Source organism: Anabas testudineus, chromosome 4 (genome assembly GCF_900324465.2).
Source record: "Anabas testudineus chromosome 4, fAnaTes1.2, whole genome shotgun sequence".
Taxonomy (NCBI): Eukaryota; Metazoa; Chordata; class Actinopteri; order Anabantiformes; family Anabantidae; genus Anabas; species Anabas testudineus.
Window position 1 is genome coordinate 18,387,457 of NC_046613.1, and position 19,334 is coordinate 18,406,790.

The window sequence follows — 19,334 nt, forward strand, 5'->3', positions numbered from 1 at the left end:
ATAGTTGATTAATTGACTAATTAATTAGATAATCGTTTCACCTCTACAAACATACGTAGTAGCGGTTCTGTCTAAGCTCAAGGGTAGGGCAAAGCCATGGGCCGCAGTTGCCACACGGACCACATTTCAAGGCGCACAGGAGGCGGTCTTATTCTTGATTGACAGGCCTTCAACCAATGAGACCCTAGAACCTGCCTCTGTGGTGGAAGAAATAACCAATAGCAAACAACAGCGGAAGCAACAAACTTAGGGTGGTAAATGTAAATTGTCGAGGAATTAAACATCGGTATGAGTTTTGTAAAGTAGCTTTAACTGTGAATGAAAAAGGAATGATTAGTTTAATGCACTTTAGCAGCAGTTGTTGCCTCATTCTTAGCACATAGAGAAATTGTGTAAACATAATGTTAGCATTTTGTCAAGGACAGAGCATGTTGTGCAGTGTTAATAAAACCGGGAGTGTTAGTTAAATGAAACAGTACAATTATGTTGACATCTGTCTGTCGTGGGATATTAAGAGGTGCTGTCCACAAACTCAGAACAAGGTTTGATGATCAATTTTAACTGTTTCTGTTTTATTGATATCCACTTATTCTTTCATGAGAGACATCTAATCATTTATTTTTGGTCCCTATTGTCTTAAAGTTCTTTATTTCTTTCTATACTCCACTTTGATTATTTAGTTATTGATGAGTATTGTTTTTGTATTGTCTAATAAGCTTTAACTATTTTTCAAGGATTATAAATAATTGTATAGTGCCGTGTGTAGCATAGCTATTGTGCATATCAAAATGACAAATATTTATCTTTACATATTCCGTGTCTTATCATTTCCTTATCTCTAGCAGAGGAGCTCCGCTCGCCAGACTCCTGTGCTCAAATGAGGAAGACATAGTTGGACTGGGTGATGCTGACACCATCTTTGCATTGTCATCAGGTCAGGGCAGGTGTGGGGTGGCTGTAGTACGAGTCAGTGGTCCAGCATCACCTACAGCACTGAGGTGTATGGCTGGGCTCACACACAGCCTGCCTCCTCCGCGCACAGCCCTGCTGCGAAGCATCACAGACCCCCAGTCCAAAGAAGTGCTGGATCGAGGGCTTGTCCTTTGGTTCCCAGGTGCACTCTCCAGATCACTTACATACACTACATAACATTTCAATGACTTGTAGATATAGCCATGTTTCACACCTTTGACTTTGAGCAACAGATCACTATATGACACAATACAATGCAGAGGGTGTTGAAAATAACACTCGCTTCTAATACATGTTTAAATAACAAAATACTATTCAGGCTGTTGTTTTCTCTTGTTTATGTCATCAGCTCCTCACAGTTTCACAGGAGAGGACAGTGTGGAGTTCCACATCCATGGAGGACTTGCTGTCACCACTGCTGTCTTACAGGCTTTAGGTAACATATATATATATATATATAATGTTTCAAAGTTTGTAAAATAATTTTCTGTGTTTCTGCATAAACATACTGTGAGGCTAGATAGAAAGAATACAATTAAGCAGATGAAAAAAATAATACATCTAACTGTGGATGACATTTTAAATATTACTATACAATTCACACTTGATTGTCATACAATTGAATAAAACACTTGATTCCAATTTCTTTCTAAATTCTTAGAGGTTCACATACTTTTGTTGTACACAAAGCTTTGATCATTTTCCAGGATATAAAAAAAGAATATGTGTAATTGTCTAGTTAGGTTCTTTTTGTTATACGATTTTGTGTGATGCACAGTCATGTTGCAGGGTGTTTTTTGTACATTTGTCTCCCCAAGCTCTAAGTCAAAAAAATTCTAAATGCAGCATCTGGTTGAGTCACATGACTGTCCATCACTGCGACTTTAAAGAGAATAGTGACAGATGCATTCCTGTTTCAAAGATACTTATAAAATGTGACTTGGCAAGCGTGGCAGATCCTCTTGTGACTGACAAGTCAAAAAGCTCTTCCAGTCCTCCCATTGGCCTTCTAGAGGGCAGTATTGTATAAATCAGAAATGCCAGTAAAAGCTTGTCACCTGTTAATGTTTGGTTCTCACCAGTCAGAAATAGTCTTAGCTCAACATTTTTGCCCCATTTATTTTAACTAAAAGAAAGATTCTGTCCGTTTTTGTGAGATGATAAGCAGCCAGTAGCCACATTCACCATTGTCTCCTGATGAGATTGGAAGAATTGTTGTTTAATGTTTTTGGTTGTTTTTTTTTTTACCTTTTTTTAACTTGCACATTTGTCCTTCGTTACAAGTACGCCCTAAGTGACACACTGATCCAGTTTGATCCTCATCTGTTTACATGTGGGTACTTTTTATGCATAATACAAGTTATTTATGCATGTATGCTGTATCTGTGTGCTTGTTTCTTAGGAAACATGTCTGGCATGAGGCCTGCTGAAGCAGGAGAGTTCACACGGAGGGCCTTTCAAGCAGGCAAGCTGGATTTAACAGAGGTTAGTCAAGATAAACACATAAGAAGACACACAATCTATGCAGATTTATTTATGCAGAACTTTGCAGAGTGATTATGAAATAAATAGGCTCAAAAATGAGCAGTTACAGTTAGGCAGAATAAAAAGTGTATTGCAAAAAACAGAGAAATTACTACAGATATTGCAATATAAAAATGTTTGGTAAGTACTTTTGTAGTATTGTAGTAATTAATATTATGCTTTTTGAAGGTAGAAGGGCTTGGGGATCTGATCCACGCAGAGACAGAGGCTCAGCGAAGACAGGCTCTCAGACAGATGTCAGGAGAACTGGGACGCCTTTATCAGGACTGGAGCCACAGACTGAAAAGAGTAAGTTGCCCAGTAGGACAGACAGGTGTGCAGACAGATGTTTTCTTCCAGAACAGGCAGGTTAACATGCAAATCATCAGGAATAGAGTGTGTGAGAGCTCCTACCTAATACATACAATATAAATATGCAGTACATTTGTGGTCACTGGTTTACTTTTTCCTCAGGACTACAAATATTCAAGTATTTAATCTGTAGTGTTGTTGTCAAATGTTAACAGATTGTACATCTCGGCTTGCCTTTTCATGTTGACATGAAATCATACTTGATTTGGTCTGGATTCGGTGTATTTTGATATTGACCACCTTGGGACCTCGTAGTCAGAGCAGCTCAAACATATCTTTCAAGTGACAGATGAACAGGGGGGCGTTTAGCGATTCATATTGAAAAACAATGTTCTGCCCAGTTCCGCCTTAACTTGACAGCAGAAACGAGCCAGATCCTGGAGTTCTCCCAGGAGAGACTTTATCCATGTTCATGTCTGACATTTCTCTGTAAACAGTGGTTTGGAAAGAACCTGTCTGTACTGTGCTGTAGGTCAGACCTCAGTATTTCACACCCAAACAATGCTTTCTTTGTTTTTTTTGCTGTATCTCTACAGCTGTTTTTGCACTGCATTGCTGATGGATTAACTAATGGGGATCTGAGGCTTCCTGTTTTCCTGTTGCTGTAGACGTGCACTACGTGTGTTTCTGTTCAATGCTTAGAGCCAAAATACAATCAGTGTACTACACACTACCTACCACAAATAAATAATGAAAATAAACCAAAATAACAAAGGGAAAAATGCAGTCAGGTCTGGAGGATGGAGGAAAATGTGAATGAATTGCGCTCTAAAACAGAAACTCAGTCTGAAACTAAGAGGACACAGCTACATCGTGATACATGAGAATCATTTTGTATCTAGTGCATTACTCTGTTCAACCGACCTAAGAATTTAGACTGATTGAAATCTCATTTTTACATGGTCAGCACTGTGCTCTGTGTAATCTTTACTGCCTTGGCATCAGAAGTGAGTCACGGCTGCTAAGAGACTGGGTTGAGCTGTTAATTTGGATTTTCCTGAGGAAAGCTGCTAGTGAGCAGTCAGAGCATCCCTGAGCATCTGGCTTTTCATTGTTTTGGACGAATTAAAGATAAATTGGAGTGTAACTGCCAAATATCTGTCAACTTAAATATGGACACAGTCGGCGCACTCATATATTCTGTGCAGCAGCATTATTGTTCTTATCTATACAGTATCCTGTAGATTATAGAACTTTTGTCAGAACTCATGTTAAGATGCATCAGAAGAACATTAGGGGTTCTGCAGCCACTTTTGTTTCCACCAAGCTGTTTGGAACGACACCTCACTTGCAAAAACTGTTTCAGATAAGCTTTAAGGTGCATTTCACTCTGTACCTTAATGTTAAGATGTGGTGTTGTTGGCCTTTACAAATTAAATTACAACAAATCCTGACAGAGGTTGAAGTTTGTTTTTACATTTTGTTGATGCAGTTCAGAGCACTACAGTAGGTCAATGACCGCATATGATCCAGTTCACCTTAGTGGATGTGAGCCAAACCCTCCTTTACTGTGAAATGTTTTGGAGAATATACACTTTGGCACCAGAACTGACCAACCGGCCCAGGTGTTCTCCCGTGAGAACCTGCTTGTCAGCAGCTTTGTTTAGACAGTTCCTAGAAGCAATCCAAGCGTGACCTTATTTGTATTCAGATTTCAGGGAATCTAGTTAATCAGAACTATACCATATGTGTGGCTCATGGGGTCAAACCCCCGTTTAACACCCGTTAACAATGCAGTTTTTTAAAACTGTTGGCTTCCCACTCTTGTGAACTATGGGAATCTGATGCTTCCTGTTTTTCTGCAGCTATACTACTATTGTGTTTATGTTCCGCAGTGTCAGTCAAAACACAATTTTCCTTTTTTTTTCTTTGCGTGTTTTAGTTTGAAAAAAAATCTCAAAAATGTGGCGGTGATGTAAATTAACAACAAGTCTTGGAAAAAGACTAGAGGAAAATATTTGAATTTAATTTTTTTATGTTACAGGGACACACACTGTAACTGTTTCACTGCTAAAAGTGAAAAATGAAGTGAAGTGTCCACTGTTTGATGGAGCAAAATGATAAATATATGAACTATAAATTAACAACAGATCAGCTGATAAGGCCTGAACCAATTTAGCTGTACAACAACACTGTCCTACAGTTTATGCCATGTGACAAAAAGGAAATTTTATGAAAAAGGGGTTTCCTAAGTTAAGGTTAGTTAAGTGGCCTGCACACTAATGTAACCCTGTTGTCATCTCTCGCCTCTGTTTTACATGTTTCGCAGTGTCTGGCTCATGTTGAGGCCTTCATCGACTTCAGTGAAGATGAGCTCATTGAGGATGGAGTCTTAAACCAAGGTATGTGGACAGTTTGTCTTTGTGCTGGAGAAACATAACAAGACGTTAACAACAAGTCATCGCTGGACTTTTAGAGTGAGGTGAGGATGAGTCTAAGGGGTCCTTAGACTCATCTTCACCTCACTCTAAAGAGAGAGGAGTCCGGCTGGCTTTCCTGTTCGGCTCTTGAACTGACCATCGTATTAATTTGTGCACTGTGGGGAGAAGCACGATACATCAAAGTTCTCAAAAGGCAATTTCCTTTAGGAAATGTGGAGAGGAGGCCAGGGGGACAGTAGAGTAATTCGTCTTGCCTTCAAAGGCAGTGTCACTCACGCTGCTGATGTCAGCAACACCAACTGTTTTCTATGTGCCCGGGTTCTCTGTGTGTGTGTGTGTGTGTGTGTGTGTGTGTGTGTGTGTGTGTGTGTGTGTGTGTGTGTGTGTGTGTGTGTGTGTGTGTGTGTGAGAGGGATTTCCCCCTGAGTCTGTCGCCTGCTGTCTGGCACAGGCAGCGCTCTTCATAAAGCCTCAGATGTTGTGACGTTACAATAAAGGCTGGGAACTGAATGAATTATAGGTCACGCCTCAGAGCTGCACATAATAGACTGAGGTCTAAAAGTGGAAACCTGGTATAAATACTTTTCATAAATACATTTTCATCTATAGACAGTCAGCAAAACATGTTCACCTACACGTTTTATCTCAAGTGATTTGAATGAAAATACAGTTAATACAGTTGGGATCTTTGTAAAGTTTCATTTATTCATTTAAATCAGAAAAATTATATATTGTTAAAGTTAAAACTAATGGATTTAATCATATGAGGAAATATATATATTCATGACATATTTTTCATTCAGATGAAGAGTGTCGGACTCGGAGGACCGGCCTTTTATCTTCTAAGGACAGAAATACACAAAACCATCACAAAGTCGTCACGTCCTGTTCTCTTCTCTGATTTATTTTCTTCTTCCCTCTCAAAGTGGACAAAGCGGTGGTTGATTTACAAACAGAGATGGAGCGGCACCTAAAGGATGAGAGGAGGGGCGAGCTACTTCGCAGCGGCGTCCAGGTTGTCATCGCTGGAGCTACCAATGCAGGGAAAAGTAGCCTCCTTAACACACTATGTAAGACAATAAAAAAAACTAACACACAAGCACACACACACAAACTGTGAGGGTGTTGAGAGTAACACACAACTTACTATCTAAACACAGACCTTACCCATCACTGTCAGTTATGGTTTAAAGGGGAAGGCTGCAACATCTGTCATACCTCAAGAAAAACTCTGAAGTCTGTATAATTCATTCAAATTAAATTACTTTGCCCACAAAAGCATTTGATTCTGTGGTTGACACAAATCTAGATACAGGCAGAAGTTTGTTGTTAAAATAAGATGGTGTCAAACCCGTCCATCATCCTCAGTTTGTCATGGAATTGTATATATTTTTTTACTGATACTTCCAAAGTATTTAATTATCTAAATGTTGGAGTTATATGGGCTAACTTTATTATCCAACACAAGAGAAGATATCTGACGTATATGTTTTAGTAATGTAGTCATATGATTTGAAGTCTTTTAATCGAGTAGGCAGGTTATTAAATAACATATTAACATAACATATTGACTTCCTGAGACAGGCGTCATTGCTTTTGAATTTGATTGTGGCTGTGCTCCAGACAGCGATGGAGTCATAGTAGTGCAAACACTCAATATTTCCCACATGCAATGTTGCAGATCTTATTTTCTTATTCTGAATCACTTGTAATCGCTTTTCCAGTGTTGTTCAGTGTCAGCCTAATTAAAGCTTATTGTTTATAGTGTAAGGTTATGTTTGTTTAATCTGTTGTATCCTGAAATCATTTAAAATCCTTTTATACAAACTATTCAGACTAGAGCTTTGGCAGCCACTCTTCACAGCTTCCTATAAAAATAATAGGTGCATTTATCAAACTTCAGATGAAATCCCGTTAGCATTTCCTGGTCTGATTGGTCTCCTGAGTGGCCAGGACTCACACCCAGACATCACAGACCAGTGAGAATTAACTGGTAGCATATGATCATCTCACCGAGGTCCTGAAAAAAGAATAAAATTAAAATGATCACTTCTTGTTTTTGGACAGTGCAGAGCTTTGTAGACTTTTAAATGAAACAGATACTGTAGGGACAGTGCAGCTGATACTGTGTTACATTCTGACATAAATGTTCATTAATATGCTTAAAACATACATGTTGTAAAAATTATAAATTTACAAATAAATAAAATTATTTGTCATTTTATAAAGAATATTCAAAATTTTTCTGTTGTCCCCAAATACAAATCTAATAATGCACATGCACTGTTGAATCATCAGTGTCCAGCTGTTTTAGGAATTAACCTATTGTATTTCAATTATGAACTTACAGTACATGTAGCCTACTTAATCCATTGTTTTACTATTTCCATCTTCCGTAAGAACAGATGGCTTCTGCTGCTGAGACCACAGGGTGTATGGGATGTAAGAAGGTTGTGAAAGGTGGACTATGACATTTTAGTCTTTTTAGTGTTTTTTTGTGAGATTTGCCATCAATAAAAAAATAAAAAAAACACAGAATATCACTCAGCATAAATCTTGATCCTTCGATCTTTTTTAAATCCAGGCCAAAGACCTGCTGCCATTGTGTCTCCCATTGCTGGGACAACCAGGGATGTAGTGGAGACGGCACTAGACATCGGTGGCTTCCCCGTCCACCTAAGTGACACAGCCGGCCTCAGAGAGAGCCCGGACCTGGTGGAGAGAGAAGGGGTCCGTCGGGCTCGAGAAAGGTAGAGCGAGAAATATATTTTTTAAAAAGCAAAAATGCACAGAAGTGGGTAATATTAAACAGAACAAATCACACAAGAGACGAATGGAGTTGAAAACAAAGAAAGGAAGAAATTAGTCATTACTTTTCCCCTGTACGCTGTGCAGTATTTGTATATGCTTATGCAACCTCCAGAGTTTATCTTAATGCGCGCCACAGTTATAAATACATGGGACAAACACTCTCAGGAGGTTATGTAATGAAGAGTTACCTTCCCTTATTGTGAAGTTTTCACCATTAAGACGTTCTTCATATATAATGTAGAGAATATATACTGTAGGTATGGCCATTCAGTGACAGCTGCTTCCACTGTTTACACCAAGGAAGAATATAAATACCTGTAGCCCTCGTCACCACAGCTTTATCATTCACAAACAGACAGGCAGAAGAATGTGCATGCTGACGTATGTACACATACATGTATAGTAGCATGTTTTATTGAATTGTTGAGGACAAGGTAAAAGTGATGGATAATATAATTTCTTTTCATTTGTCGTCTGTATTATAGTAGAAAATAATGTATGGGACATGCTACAGATTGACCATGCTCATGCCAAAAAAAAGACAAATGTGTGTTTGCAAAGTAGTGTTTGCATTCTGTATAAAATAAGTAGGTGTTCACAGTAAATTAGCTCATAGAAACAATTAGATGGTAAATAAATGTAATGGGAGTCACCTCACTTTTGACTCATACAGTAGAAGAATCTGCAAATATAAATATAATTTGCAGGGCAAATAGTCATTTTATAGTTTTTTTAAGTTATGTGGGTGACCTGGTGGCTCTATAGGAAGGATGGGGAGTTTGCGTACGATTAGGAACTTTCTGCTCAGGGAGCAGGTCAGAGGCTCGTGACCAGGGTCACTATAGGAAGGATGTGGTAAGTACAAGCATCCGTTGCTGCTGCTACCTCGAACTGGGACGGAGGTGCAGAAATACACAGGAGTAAATACGGTTCCATTTATGTAAATTTATTACAATAAATATTTAACAAATTATTGTGTTTGTGTAACGTACTGTGCTGTCCTTTTTTTTATAAACAAGTGAGGGCCAGGTCTCAGCACTGAAATGACTCACTGTTTCACAACCTGGAGCTGCTGCAATCACTGGAAAACTTTACCACAAAATTCCCTTAAGAGATTAAAAATGTGTAGCTGAAAATTGGATGTTTGACACCAAAAACATGATCATGGTCCCTGTGAAAATTAGACTATAGATTATTGAATAGTTGCTATACTCTTCAGGCAGCAGGTGTAGCCTCCAATGAGGTCAGTAAATACACTACTGACCCAGCAGTGTGTGAGTTCTAGATTTTAGAAAGAGCAAAACAAAATGCAAATCTCTGATTGCTGTCTTGTCTCCAGGATGGAGCAGGCAGATCTAACGCTGGTGGTTGTGGACAGTGCTCTGCTCCCCTGTGATGCAGAGCAGGGTGCAGCCTTCCTTCAAGGACACTTGAGGAGTGTTCTGTCCAACCAAGAGCAGCCAGAGACAGGTACTTGATACTTAGACTTCTTTACTTTCCATAAGACTTTCAGAGCAACTTCCAACCTTTTATTAACTTACATCTTATTATACACATTAAATTCCCTTTTTATTTTAGCATTACCTGCAGACAAATGTCTTTTGGTGCTGAATAAGAGTGACCTGCTGCCTGAAGACGGGAGACAGAAGTTGACCGGGGAGCTGAGACGAGTTTCTGGACTACCTCCCATCTGTCTGATCTCCTGTCACTCTAACGAAGGACTGCAGGACTTCCTCACAGTGCTGCACAGCAGAGTCAAGACTCTGTGAGTAATTATCGTGTTCTGTTGCACCAGGGCTTAGGCTACATTCATCATTTAAATGTTACTGTATATCAGAAAGATTGATTTCTTATGCAGTTTTTAATACTGCCACTAGGAGTCACCACAGTGAGAGATGTTCCTTTAAATACAAAAAATTAAAGAAAAATAAAAAAGCCCCTGCTACAGGGGGATTTTTATGTTCTCTTTCTCATCCTCTCTAAACCAAACACACAAGCTCATGAGTATTTTATTTATCTGGTTCATTATGTTCTCTGACTTCCTCTGTAGGTGTGGAAACCCTCTGTCTGGTGCCCCCACCCTGACCCAGGCCCGCCACAGGGCCCACCTGCAGCAGTGTAAGGCAGCCCTGGCTCAGTACCACAGGTACCGCGATACTGACCTCGCTCTAGCAGCTGAGGGGGTCCGCTTGGCTCTCACCAGCCTTGGCCGGATCACTGGCCGTGTTGGAGCAGAGGAGATTCTGGATATCATCTTCAAAGACTTCTGCATAGGAAAATAGTCAGATGAGTAGGTGAGAAAGTGTGAAAAACATGTGCTAATAGCCTGCTGAGAGAGGAAAGCTGTGTTGTTGTTTGGCCCCAGAGTGTCAGCATAGAAAATGGACAAAAGGGCACAGCCTCTGCAGCACATTGTGCCAGCCTTCGAAGCACAGCAAGAGAGAAAAGAATAATTTTCTTGTTCGTGGAATCATTTTGCTCCCTTGATGCAGACGTGTTTGTTTTTCTGCTGTTTGTTTTAACAAACTGAAGTAGATTTAACATGATAACAGGTGCCTCAGGTGAATAGCTCAGGTGAATATTGTGCTCTTGGGTTACGACTTAACAGCCAGGATCATTTAAAATAAACCAGCTGCAGCCTGCTGCAAGGCCATGGACTTGAAATTGCTCTGCATTGTGCAGGACAAAGAAGAAAAACATGTTTTGAAGCAGGTTCAGGTTCCCCCTGTGAGTTTTGACATGGTTTCTTTTAGCAGTGACACCTCTGATGAGATTCACGTGAGATCTTGGGTGTGTTTTTGTGTATTGTATGTACATTTATTTATATTATTGTACATTTTTTAATACACAGTAGCACATAACTGTAGGTTCTGAATTGTTCCACCTTTTTGTCGACCTCCCATCCTAAAGCAGAATTTAATAGACATACCATGTGTAGGGAAAATCTTAGTGACCCAGGTCCTGTCTCTGGTCTCTGGGAAAGGCTTTAGAGGCGATGTTCGCTGTACCCTTTGTTCCCCTGTCAATCTGGCCTTGATCAAATATTTATGTTTCCTTGTTGAACTCCTCACCCTTCTTCCCCAGTCGGTTTCTTGTCTCTCAGTCTCTGACGACATTTGCACGGCTGTATACCAGCGTAACTGCCCGTTTCCCTGCCTTTTTGTCTCTCTCTGCTCCATCTCTGCTACCTGACCTTCTTTCCACACTGCTCTGTCAGCCTTTTTGTCCGCTTTTATCTTTATCCTGATTAATTACAACAGGGAGGAGTTCAAGTGGTACTCACCGCCTCAAAAATTAGAGACATTCTAGTTCACCTTTGAAAAAAAGAGCCTGTGTGTAATATCCTCTAGTCTACATGGTTTACTACGTCATTCACGTGAAAAGTCATTCAAATCAAACAGAAATGTATTTATTTTTAACATTGCTTTGTTTTACAGTTCACAATTGTGTTGCATATTTAAATATTAACTATTAGACTGATGAAATGAGATCTTGTACAAACAATTCCCAGCTCTGAGATGTTGAATGTAATTGGTTTGCCAATTCTTCATCTAGCAACACCAACATAACTAGGTTGTGAATATTTGTTAACAAATATAGGTAGAAACATACTAATGTTAGCATTTAACGCAAAGCTTCACATACTGTACACAGTCTCACAGACCACGGTGACACGCGAACTGACCATGAAAATCAAATCAGTTAATTATTGAGTCTAACTGGATGTCTGTGCCAAAATTTAAAGCATTTTCCTCAAAGTGTTCCTGAGATATTGTGCTCATGATAATGGGACTTATAATGTAATAATAATGGTTATAATTAACAATAAATTTTAGTTTTTTATCATTAAATAGAGTAAATTAAATACACTCTCAAAGTAGGACACACACAGATTATTGTTCATTACTCATTCTATTATTCTCTCATTTTAGGAGATGACTCAACTTTTGTCACAATGTGTCACAATTTGTTTAAAAGCTCACAAATGAGCAGGAATTTTGGTTATCTGTCTGTTTCCTGTAGTTTTCATTACCAGCTGTCCCAAGACGTGGACTTGACGTAGACGGATCCAGTGCAGCCAGTTCCACCCTGCACCCCTGTGACCAGGGTGCGAGTAGGTCCACGTCTATACATGAGATCGAAAACACTTTATGTTAAACAAAGGATTTCCTGAGAACTGGAGACAGACAGACACACTAGTAACTCTCATATCCATCAACAGTGACAGAGTTTATACAAATGTTTTCTTACTGAGCAGGTAATGTGTCTGCGTCCGACACAGAACTTCTTTGGACTATGTTCATATCAGTGAAGAATAGAGTATTACTTTCACCAGTTAAAAGGAAGAATCGATGTAGCTGTAGATATTTTAGCTTACAGTACATCAAATTTAATATTTTTGTTCCTGTCTTCTCCTTTAAAACAGAATAATGAGTTGTTATCATGTGTTTTAAGTGAATCCATTTATACGCTGTGATGCCGAAGAAACACCAGCTGCTTGTGGGAAGAAAAGGAAGAGGAAGTAGTAAAGCTTGAGAACCGGTCATATAATGTCTCCTGTACTTATAAAAATGAACCATAAAGGGGCAACAAACAGGCATACAGTCTTAACCTTCTCTTTTATTAGCTATAAAGCCTTCCTATTCAGAAACGAATCTCAGGCTAACGCGTGCTACACTGATGCCTGTTTTCTGATATAGTTTAGGACCACTGATGACTCTGTGACGATGGGTTTACGACTTGAGCATGTGTATTGTCATCTGGAATGTGACAGAAATTGATGTGAATCACTAGGAGTCATAAATGCAGCTATTTTAAGGGTGTTCTGTTTATAGCAAATAAGTGAGCAACTGCTTCCCAAAGTCCCGTCCGTCTGTTTTTTAATAGCGGAGAGACAAAAGACAAAGGGTTCATTCACTGTAGTTTTAATTCCATGGTAATAAAAAAGTATGTGACACACAAGAAGAAATATTTACACCAGTGTCATGGAAATTTCTACATTTACCTAAGTTCACAGTTATGACACTAAGACTTTTTACAGCAAACTAAACTCAAACACATACAAATTAATGAGCTCAACAAAGCATGCACACACCAACAAAAGTAAATATGTTGTTAGGATAGAGTCAGAATATTTACAGGTTGTTTTATAATGTATGATGTATCAGGAATATATACATGTTGTCAGAAATGTCTGTAAAATGTAAAACGTTGATGACTGAGGCGCACCGCTCGTTCCTCCAGTTATTACTCGGTGAGTTCATTTCATCTCACCTGAAAGACAAAACATTAACAATTCTGATTTAATATCAGTGACACCAATGATGTAAGGTTGTAAATGAATTGAGGTAGATGCAGTTTAAGTTCAGAAAAAAAAATCAGAGGAGGAGGAGGAGGAGTACGGTTTGGAGGAGGAAGGTATAAAACAATAACAAAACTGAGGAAGTGAGCTGGAGGGTCCTCTGTGTAGTACTATTTATAGCCATGCTGTTGGCATGAAAATGTCGGTCACTCCACCACTTTGCTCCAAGCTAAAATATCTCAACAACAATTGTAGGACTGATATGAAATCTAAAACACATTGTTATGTTCTCCTCAGGAGACCTGTAATAACTTTGGTCATCGCTTGATTTATTTTTTCTAGTGATGTTTTGTGCTGTTAGTTGTCGGTAGCGTTTAACCCAAGCTGCTAGCAAAGGTGTAGACGCAGAACATAAGATGTTAGGGATATTATGATGATGATATTATTAAAAGTAAGATTGGAATAATCTCAAAGCGTATGGTTATATTCTCCTGCTCTCTACAGTCAACAAAAACACATAACATAATCCAAATATAAAGAATTACCGAGTTTTGCTGATCTCAGTTTCTCTGTGTTGGGAAGCAACTGGTGGGCTGCCAATTTTCGGAACAATAGACTGTAAAACAAAAAGTTTATTTCAGTATTTTTTACCATATGCCAAGCTTTTCCTGACTTTGCATGAACACACACGCAGTACACCAATAGCCAAGGAGTATGGAAGGGGCTGTTTTGTGAACTTATGACTCCTTGAAAATGTTTTTCCTCTGTTATTTTGTTATCTGGGCTGTCAATCCTTCCTTTTTTTCTGCTGAGTCAACATGTACAATCTCATCTCTGCACTGATGTTCTTAGAATCACTGGAGGAAATTTAATTCCTTACAGGGATGGAAGGTACTGTTGTGTATAAGCTTAGAAAGTCATGAGACATTTACCAGCACAGAAAATACGAGATAACTGAGCTTTACAGTATCTGTCACTAGTGAATGACGACCATTTGTGAGCACTTCCCTTTCCTAATGTCCTTCCACATGTCTGCACAAAGTAAATGTTTTGTATTTATTTTACCCTAAAACTGGGCTGAGCAGGTAACGTTCCTCGAAGGGTCTGAAGTTCTTTATCTTTCAGGGCCAAACGTTCTTCCTGCAGCTCCTTCTCCTTTCTCAGCCGGGTTTTCTCAGACAGTAACTTCTCCATCTAAATAAAATATACACGTGTTGTTTAGATGGATGGAAATCCTACAGGCATTTTTACAATGTCACTTCATGGATCTCTCTATTTGTGTCACATACGTATGTGCACAAACTTCCCCTACCTGCTCATCGTGAGTCTTTTGCTTGAACTGTAGCTGCCTGTTGGTTTCAGCGATCGTTTCGTTGCGACTGCGTTCGCACTGCTTCAAGTCGGAGGTTAAGTCTGAATTCTGCACCTCGAGACGACTGGAGAGGGCCTGGATCTCTGCTACCTAGAAGAAGAAGAAGAATGTTTGGGAAAAACAAACAACAAAAAAAAGTAATATGTGTAATGTGTCTGCAGATAGTGTTTGTGTTTGTATTTCTATTGGCAATATAGTCTTTACAACATCGCACTTCCGTCCAGGCTTTGAAGCGGATGAAACAATAAAAGTTTCACCAAGTCTGGGAATCAGTGGAAGATAAGGAACAAAGAAGGTCACGGTTGTCATTTAGTATTTTGTTCATTTTATTTTATAAATTTTATTATTTAAAGGTTTGCAACTACCTGACATCTTACAAAGAGGAAATTAAAAGTGAAATTAAATTAGTGTGTTTGAGAGAAGTTTTGGTTAAGTGGAATATAAGTGGATTATTATAAATGGATTATAATAATTCTAGCAGCAAAGTAAATGATGATTCATAACCTCTTGTCTCGTATCCAACTCAAATATGCATTAAAGAGTAAAAACATACTTTCTGAGGATGTGTTTTTGTTGCTTTATCAGTAGGGACACATGCTTCACCTCCGCTTTGACCCTAAAGGTCATTTCAGAGAACATGTGCCTCTTTAGTTAGATTTATCACGAATGATGCAGAAGATAGACTTCCTCTCCGGAGAAACCGGTTTCCCTTTCAGCTTGTTATTTGAAATATTTCATCAGCTTTAATGTAATTTTAAAGATGTGTTGGCAAGAAAAACAATATGAGCACGGAAGGTAATCAAGTACTGTGCTTAAGTACAATTTTGAGGCACTGAGTAATTCTTACGCTCCTGTTCCTCTAAATTTAAGGGAGAAATATTGCACTTTTACTCCACTACATTTATTTTACAGCTTGAGTTATTATTTACGTCTCTGATTAAGACTTTGCATTAAATAAATATTACATACAGGTCGAATACAGTTACGATACAGTTATTCCAAGTCAATTACTCCAGCATTCACTGACGTTAGTAAGGGGACAGCACTGGACAGATTTCTAGTTTCTTCTTCTGTCATTTGAAATAATTACATCAAATCAACATATTACACATTTAACTGAATGCACTCACCTTGTTTCCCACATTGTTTAAATAAAACTGGAACTTATTCTCCACGTCCCTGGACAGGTTGGTGCAGCTGCTTTTTATGTTTTCCATTTGAATCCTCTGGCTCTCACAGGTGAGGTGGAAGGTCATTTGGTTAGGAAACAGGTTGCCGATTCGGGTCAGGAATTCATTAGTAACCTCCTTGATCCCACTCAAAGAATTGGCAAAGTCGTCTTTGCATTTCCTGGTTAAAAAAAAAAAAAGTCAGACAAAACCTTGAGGGTTTCATTTTAAGGGTTTTAACTGCACTAACAGGACAGACAAACTGTACCTGGTGTAGCTAGAGAGCTGCTCCTTTGCCATGATGTTCTCCTTGCGCAGGGTGATGGCATCCTGGTGGTGCACGTCTCTGTCTTTGAGGGCGCTGTCCCTCTCCTGGCTCAGATACTGAACTGTCTGGGTGAAGTTTGCTTCGATCAGAGCTATCATAGCTCTCTGCTGAGTGCCGAGGCTCTGACAAGTCTTTAGTTCATCTGCAGAATTCAGGGAAAAAAATCATCATAGGAAAACAAAAGTTTTCTCTCTTTCTAAATAATCAGGTACCACTAAAACTCAACTAAAACATCAATGACATGCTAAGTGGAGAAAAAGTTTATTAGTGATTTATAATTAATCTATAAACACATTAATTGTTAACCATGTAGAGTTTTAGTTTACTGTTTATATTATTATTATAATATTATACACATGCAACAGTGTTTAAGCAGTAGAGTTGTAGAGCCCTAAAGCAAATGAGAAACATTAGATGTCATTGGAATACATACTGCCAGTATTGGTCGGGACTGGAAAACTTGGGCACCGTCTCATCGCGGATGCTGTGACACAGCTGGACTGTTAATGAAAAAACAAGAAACAATACAAGATGATTAATCATTTGTGGATCATCGCGTTTTACTGACTCACATAAAAACTGCAACAATGTCTAATAGGAAATACTCATACTGTGTAATTTATACATCCTTCATTTGTTCTTGTCTTCATGAGAATTTTTCAAAGATTATAAGGAAGCATTAAAAAATACTTAACAGCTTTACAAATTACTTTTCTCAATAAATCTTAGTCAAAGCCTGATGTGCACTTTTCTTAAAGAGATCTTTGCCATGATAATCACACACTTACTAATTTCAATTTCAGGTCTTGCTCTGTTTTGTTGCAATAAACCTTTAGCTTCTCCAGCTCTTTCTCCAGAGCTGCTTTCTCAGCGGTGCGAGCCCTCAGCTGAGTCCCCAGCTCGCTTTTATCCTTCCTCAGCTGGATGTTGATATCACTCAACCTGTTGAAGCTCTGCTCCAGATCCTTCACAACAACAATTAAGATCACTCAGCAAAATCGGCATCACTAGATTTTACAACTTTAAACATATATGATGACAGAGGCTTCTTCAAAAGTTTGATCAAGACCCCTTCTGATGAAAAGGATTTCCACTTGGAATTAGGTATAATTATAAACACTTTTGAATAGAACATGAAAACAGACACAAATATTAAAAGAGGTTCTTTAACAGACTAAAGTGAGTTTCTTTGCCAAGATATTCTTATCTGTACAGAATTTCTGAGCAGGAACAAATCACTGACCACAACCCTCTTCTCCACCGCAGACTTCTCTGGCTGTCCGTAGATGAGGAAGAGGATCAGGCTGACAATGATCAGAGACTGGATCAAAGAGGAAAACAAGAAAACTATCCTCATGTAGTAGCCGCAGCTCTTTCCTTTGGCCTTGTGTGGGGGCTCCCTTGCCTCCCGGCCATACTTGGCCTGGGAGTAGCTGGAGCTGTACATGACTGCTGGAGGTGAAATGGTGGCAGATGATTTTTTGAAGACCTAAACAGGAATTATTAATTTGCAAAAAAATCCACGTCTAAGTTTCCCGTCTTCTCTGCAGAACAGGTGCCGAGTCTTCAAGATGATCCCTGCCAGGGAGAAATGGGAGAGCCTCCGGTGAGATGTTGGTTTCTCTGACTTCTACAACTCTGCCACACTGTCAATGAGCAGAAACATACAGACAGAAATCTCATGAACAGACGTAAACAATGACCCTTAGGCGTGTAAAAGGGTCATGTTTATAAATGCTGCTGGAGGCACACTTCCCAGTCCATCCTGGCTCAGCCCCCGTCCTGCCCAGCCCTCTCTTCTCTGAATGACCTCTGTCACAGTTACAGCCTTCAGCTGTACCACTGCCCAAATTAACAAAAATGTTCCTACAACTTGGAACAAGAGGAGATTGTTATGGCAGGAAGATTAAATACAGATTTAAGAGCCTTTTACTCGCTGTCACTTAATAAAAAAAATCAATATTGTATGTCCAGAAAGGAGTCGGTCGAACTATCAGCAAAACATACTTTGCATTATTTAATACTGGTCACTGGGTCCTGGTCATAAAGCTAGGGGGGAAAGTAGACGCTCAAATACAGAAATCTGTAGTCAGATACTTGTAGCACAGTATATTTTATAGTAGTGACCTCTGAGGTAGCATCAAATGTTAAAGTGCTCTAAGGTACAAGCCTCTTAAAACTGTACTTACTGCTTGAGTAAATTTACTTACTTACTTTTTACTATTGTCTGCATGCGATGCACAGTAAAAGCCAGAAAAGAAAAGCATCAGTGACATATATTGACATACAATACAAAGTAAATTAAATTCTGTAGAATGTGAAGATGGTCAATACTAACCATCTCAGGAGTTAAAAGCTGAAAATACCACAAAAAATACACCATATCCTGTTCCAACCAAGCACGGAAAGGAGTCATGGCAGTGGAGGAGTGAAAGAAAGAAAACAATAGGGACCTGCCATTCTTCAGGGATGAGAATAACACTGGATCCCCCCCGGCGGTGTTATCTGCAGCAATGACGCGAGGAACCGTCAGCTTTTTTGGGGAAGGGTGTGAAAAGGGGAAAGGTCCACTGAGCCCAGCGTTTTCCTGCTCCCTATTGTCTCCCTGACAACCTGTCCTCACCGGAAAAAAAAGCTAATTTATGAAGGTATAATAGACTGACAGAAAATCAGTGACCATCAGGAGTGGGGACAAACGTCGGCCCAACTTGTGAACAAAAACAGGAAACCTAATGGTTGAAGACTGAGATAAAAACACCTCTTAACACCAGACACCTTTAGGGTGACAGGAAAGTATATATCTGATACTGAAGTAATATCAGTTATATAAGTGGATAAGAGATAAGGTTTTCAACAATAGGGGCAATAACTCCTTTATCATTCTGTCATGTAGGTCTGTAGATTCAGAAATGTGATGTGTGAAGATTTAAGCCTAAAAGTTTAGAAATCTCTTTAACAGAGACTAGAGCAGAGGAATTTGTTGAAAACAGCCACAGAATACAGTATTAAATATGATGCCACCGTACATATAAAACCAGGAGAGGCCACTGGTTTTAGGTCAAACAGGGAATTTGCTGCCATCTCCTGACAAAAAAAGTAGATA

The 19,334-nt window shown here is 39.1% G+C and overlaps 2 protein-coding genes across 5 annotated transcripts; one reads left to right on the forward strand and one right to left on the reverse strand.

Moving 5' to 3' along the window:
• The first annotated feature begins 244 nt into the window (after positions 1–244).
• On the forward strand, positions 245–12,839 carry gtpbp3 (GTP binding protein 3, mitochondrial). 4 transcript variants are annotated; one of them, XM_026345191.1, is made up of 12 exons: positions 245–542; positions 843–1,114; positions 1,322–1,408; positions 2,375–2,457; positions 2,686–2,805; positions 5,138–5,210; positions 6,176–6,319; positions 7,834–7,999; positions 9,400–9,530; positions 9,639–9,825; positions 10,111–10,354; positions 12,084–12,839. In XM_026345191.1, the coding sequence occupies exons 1-11, from the start codon at positions 484–486 to the stop codon at positions 10,340–10,342; spliced, it is 1,554 nt and encodes a 517-aa protein (XP_026200976.1). In that variant the 5' UTR covers positions 245–483; the 3' UTR covers positions 10,343–10,354; positions 12,084–12,839. The 4 variants fall into 4 exon arrangements, with proteins under 4 accessions (XP_026200976.1, XP_026200975.1, XP_026200977.1 ...); XM_026345190.1 differs by having other exon boundaries at positions 10,111–12,839; XM_026345192.1 differs by having other exon boundaries at positions 846–1,114; positions 10,111–12,839.
• A 130-nt stretch (positions 12,840–12,969) lies between these two features.
• plvapb (plasmalemma vesicle associated protein b) lies at positions 12,970–17,961 on the reverse strand. The gene is made up of 9 exons (XM_026345194.1): positions 17,475–17,961; positions 17,020–17,196; positions 16,665–16,731; positions 16,172–16,373; positions 15,865–16,084; positions 14,675–14,824; positions 14,428–14,556; positions 13,908–13,978; positions 12,970–13,334 (listed from the first exon to the last, which is right to left on the reverse strand). The coding sequence occupies exons 1-9, from the start codon at positions 17,676–17,678 to the stop codon at positions 13,331–13,333; spliced, it is 1,224 nt and encodes a 407-aa protein (XP_026200979.1). The 5' UTR covers positions 17,679–17,961; the 3' UTR covers positions 12,970–13,330.
• Positions 17,962–19,334: the final 1,373 nt, after the last annotated feature.

Coding starts and splice junctions, on each gene's coding strand:
- gtpbp3 (XM_026345190.1), top strand. CDS start 484: ATGTTGACATCTGTCTGTCGTGGGATATTAAGAGGTGCTGTCCACAAA. Junction 6,320..7,833: donor TAGCCTCCTTAACACACTAT/GTAAGACAATAA, acceptor TTTTAAATCCAG/GCCAAAGACCTGCTGCCATT. Junction 8,000..9,399: donor GTCCGTCGGGCTCGAGAAAG/GTAGAGCGAGAA, acceptor TCTTGTCTCCAG/GATGGAGCAGGCAGATCTAA.
- plvapb (XM_026345194.1), bottom strand. CDS start 17,678: ATGTACAGCTCCAGCTACTCCCAGGCCAAGTATGGCCGGGAGGCAAGG. Junction 16,732..17,019: donor AAGACCTGAAATTGAAATTA/GTAAGTGTGTGA, acceptor TTTCATTAACAG/TCCAGCTGTGTCACAGCATC. Junction 16,374..16,664: donor AGTCCCGACCAATACTGGCA/GTATGTATTCCA, acceptor TGAATTCTGCAG/ATGAACTAAAGACTTGTCAG.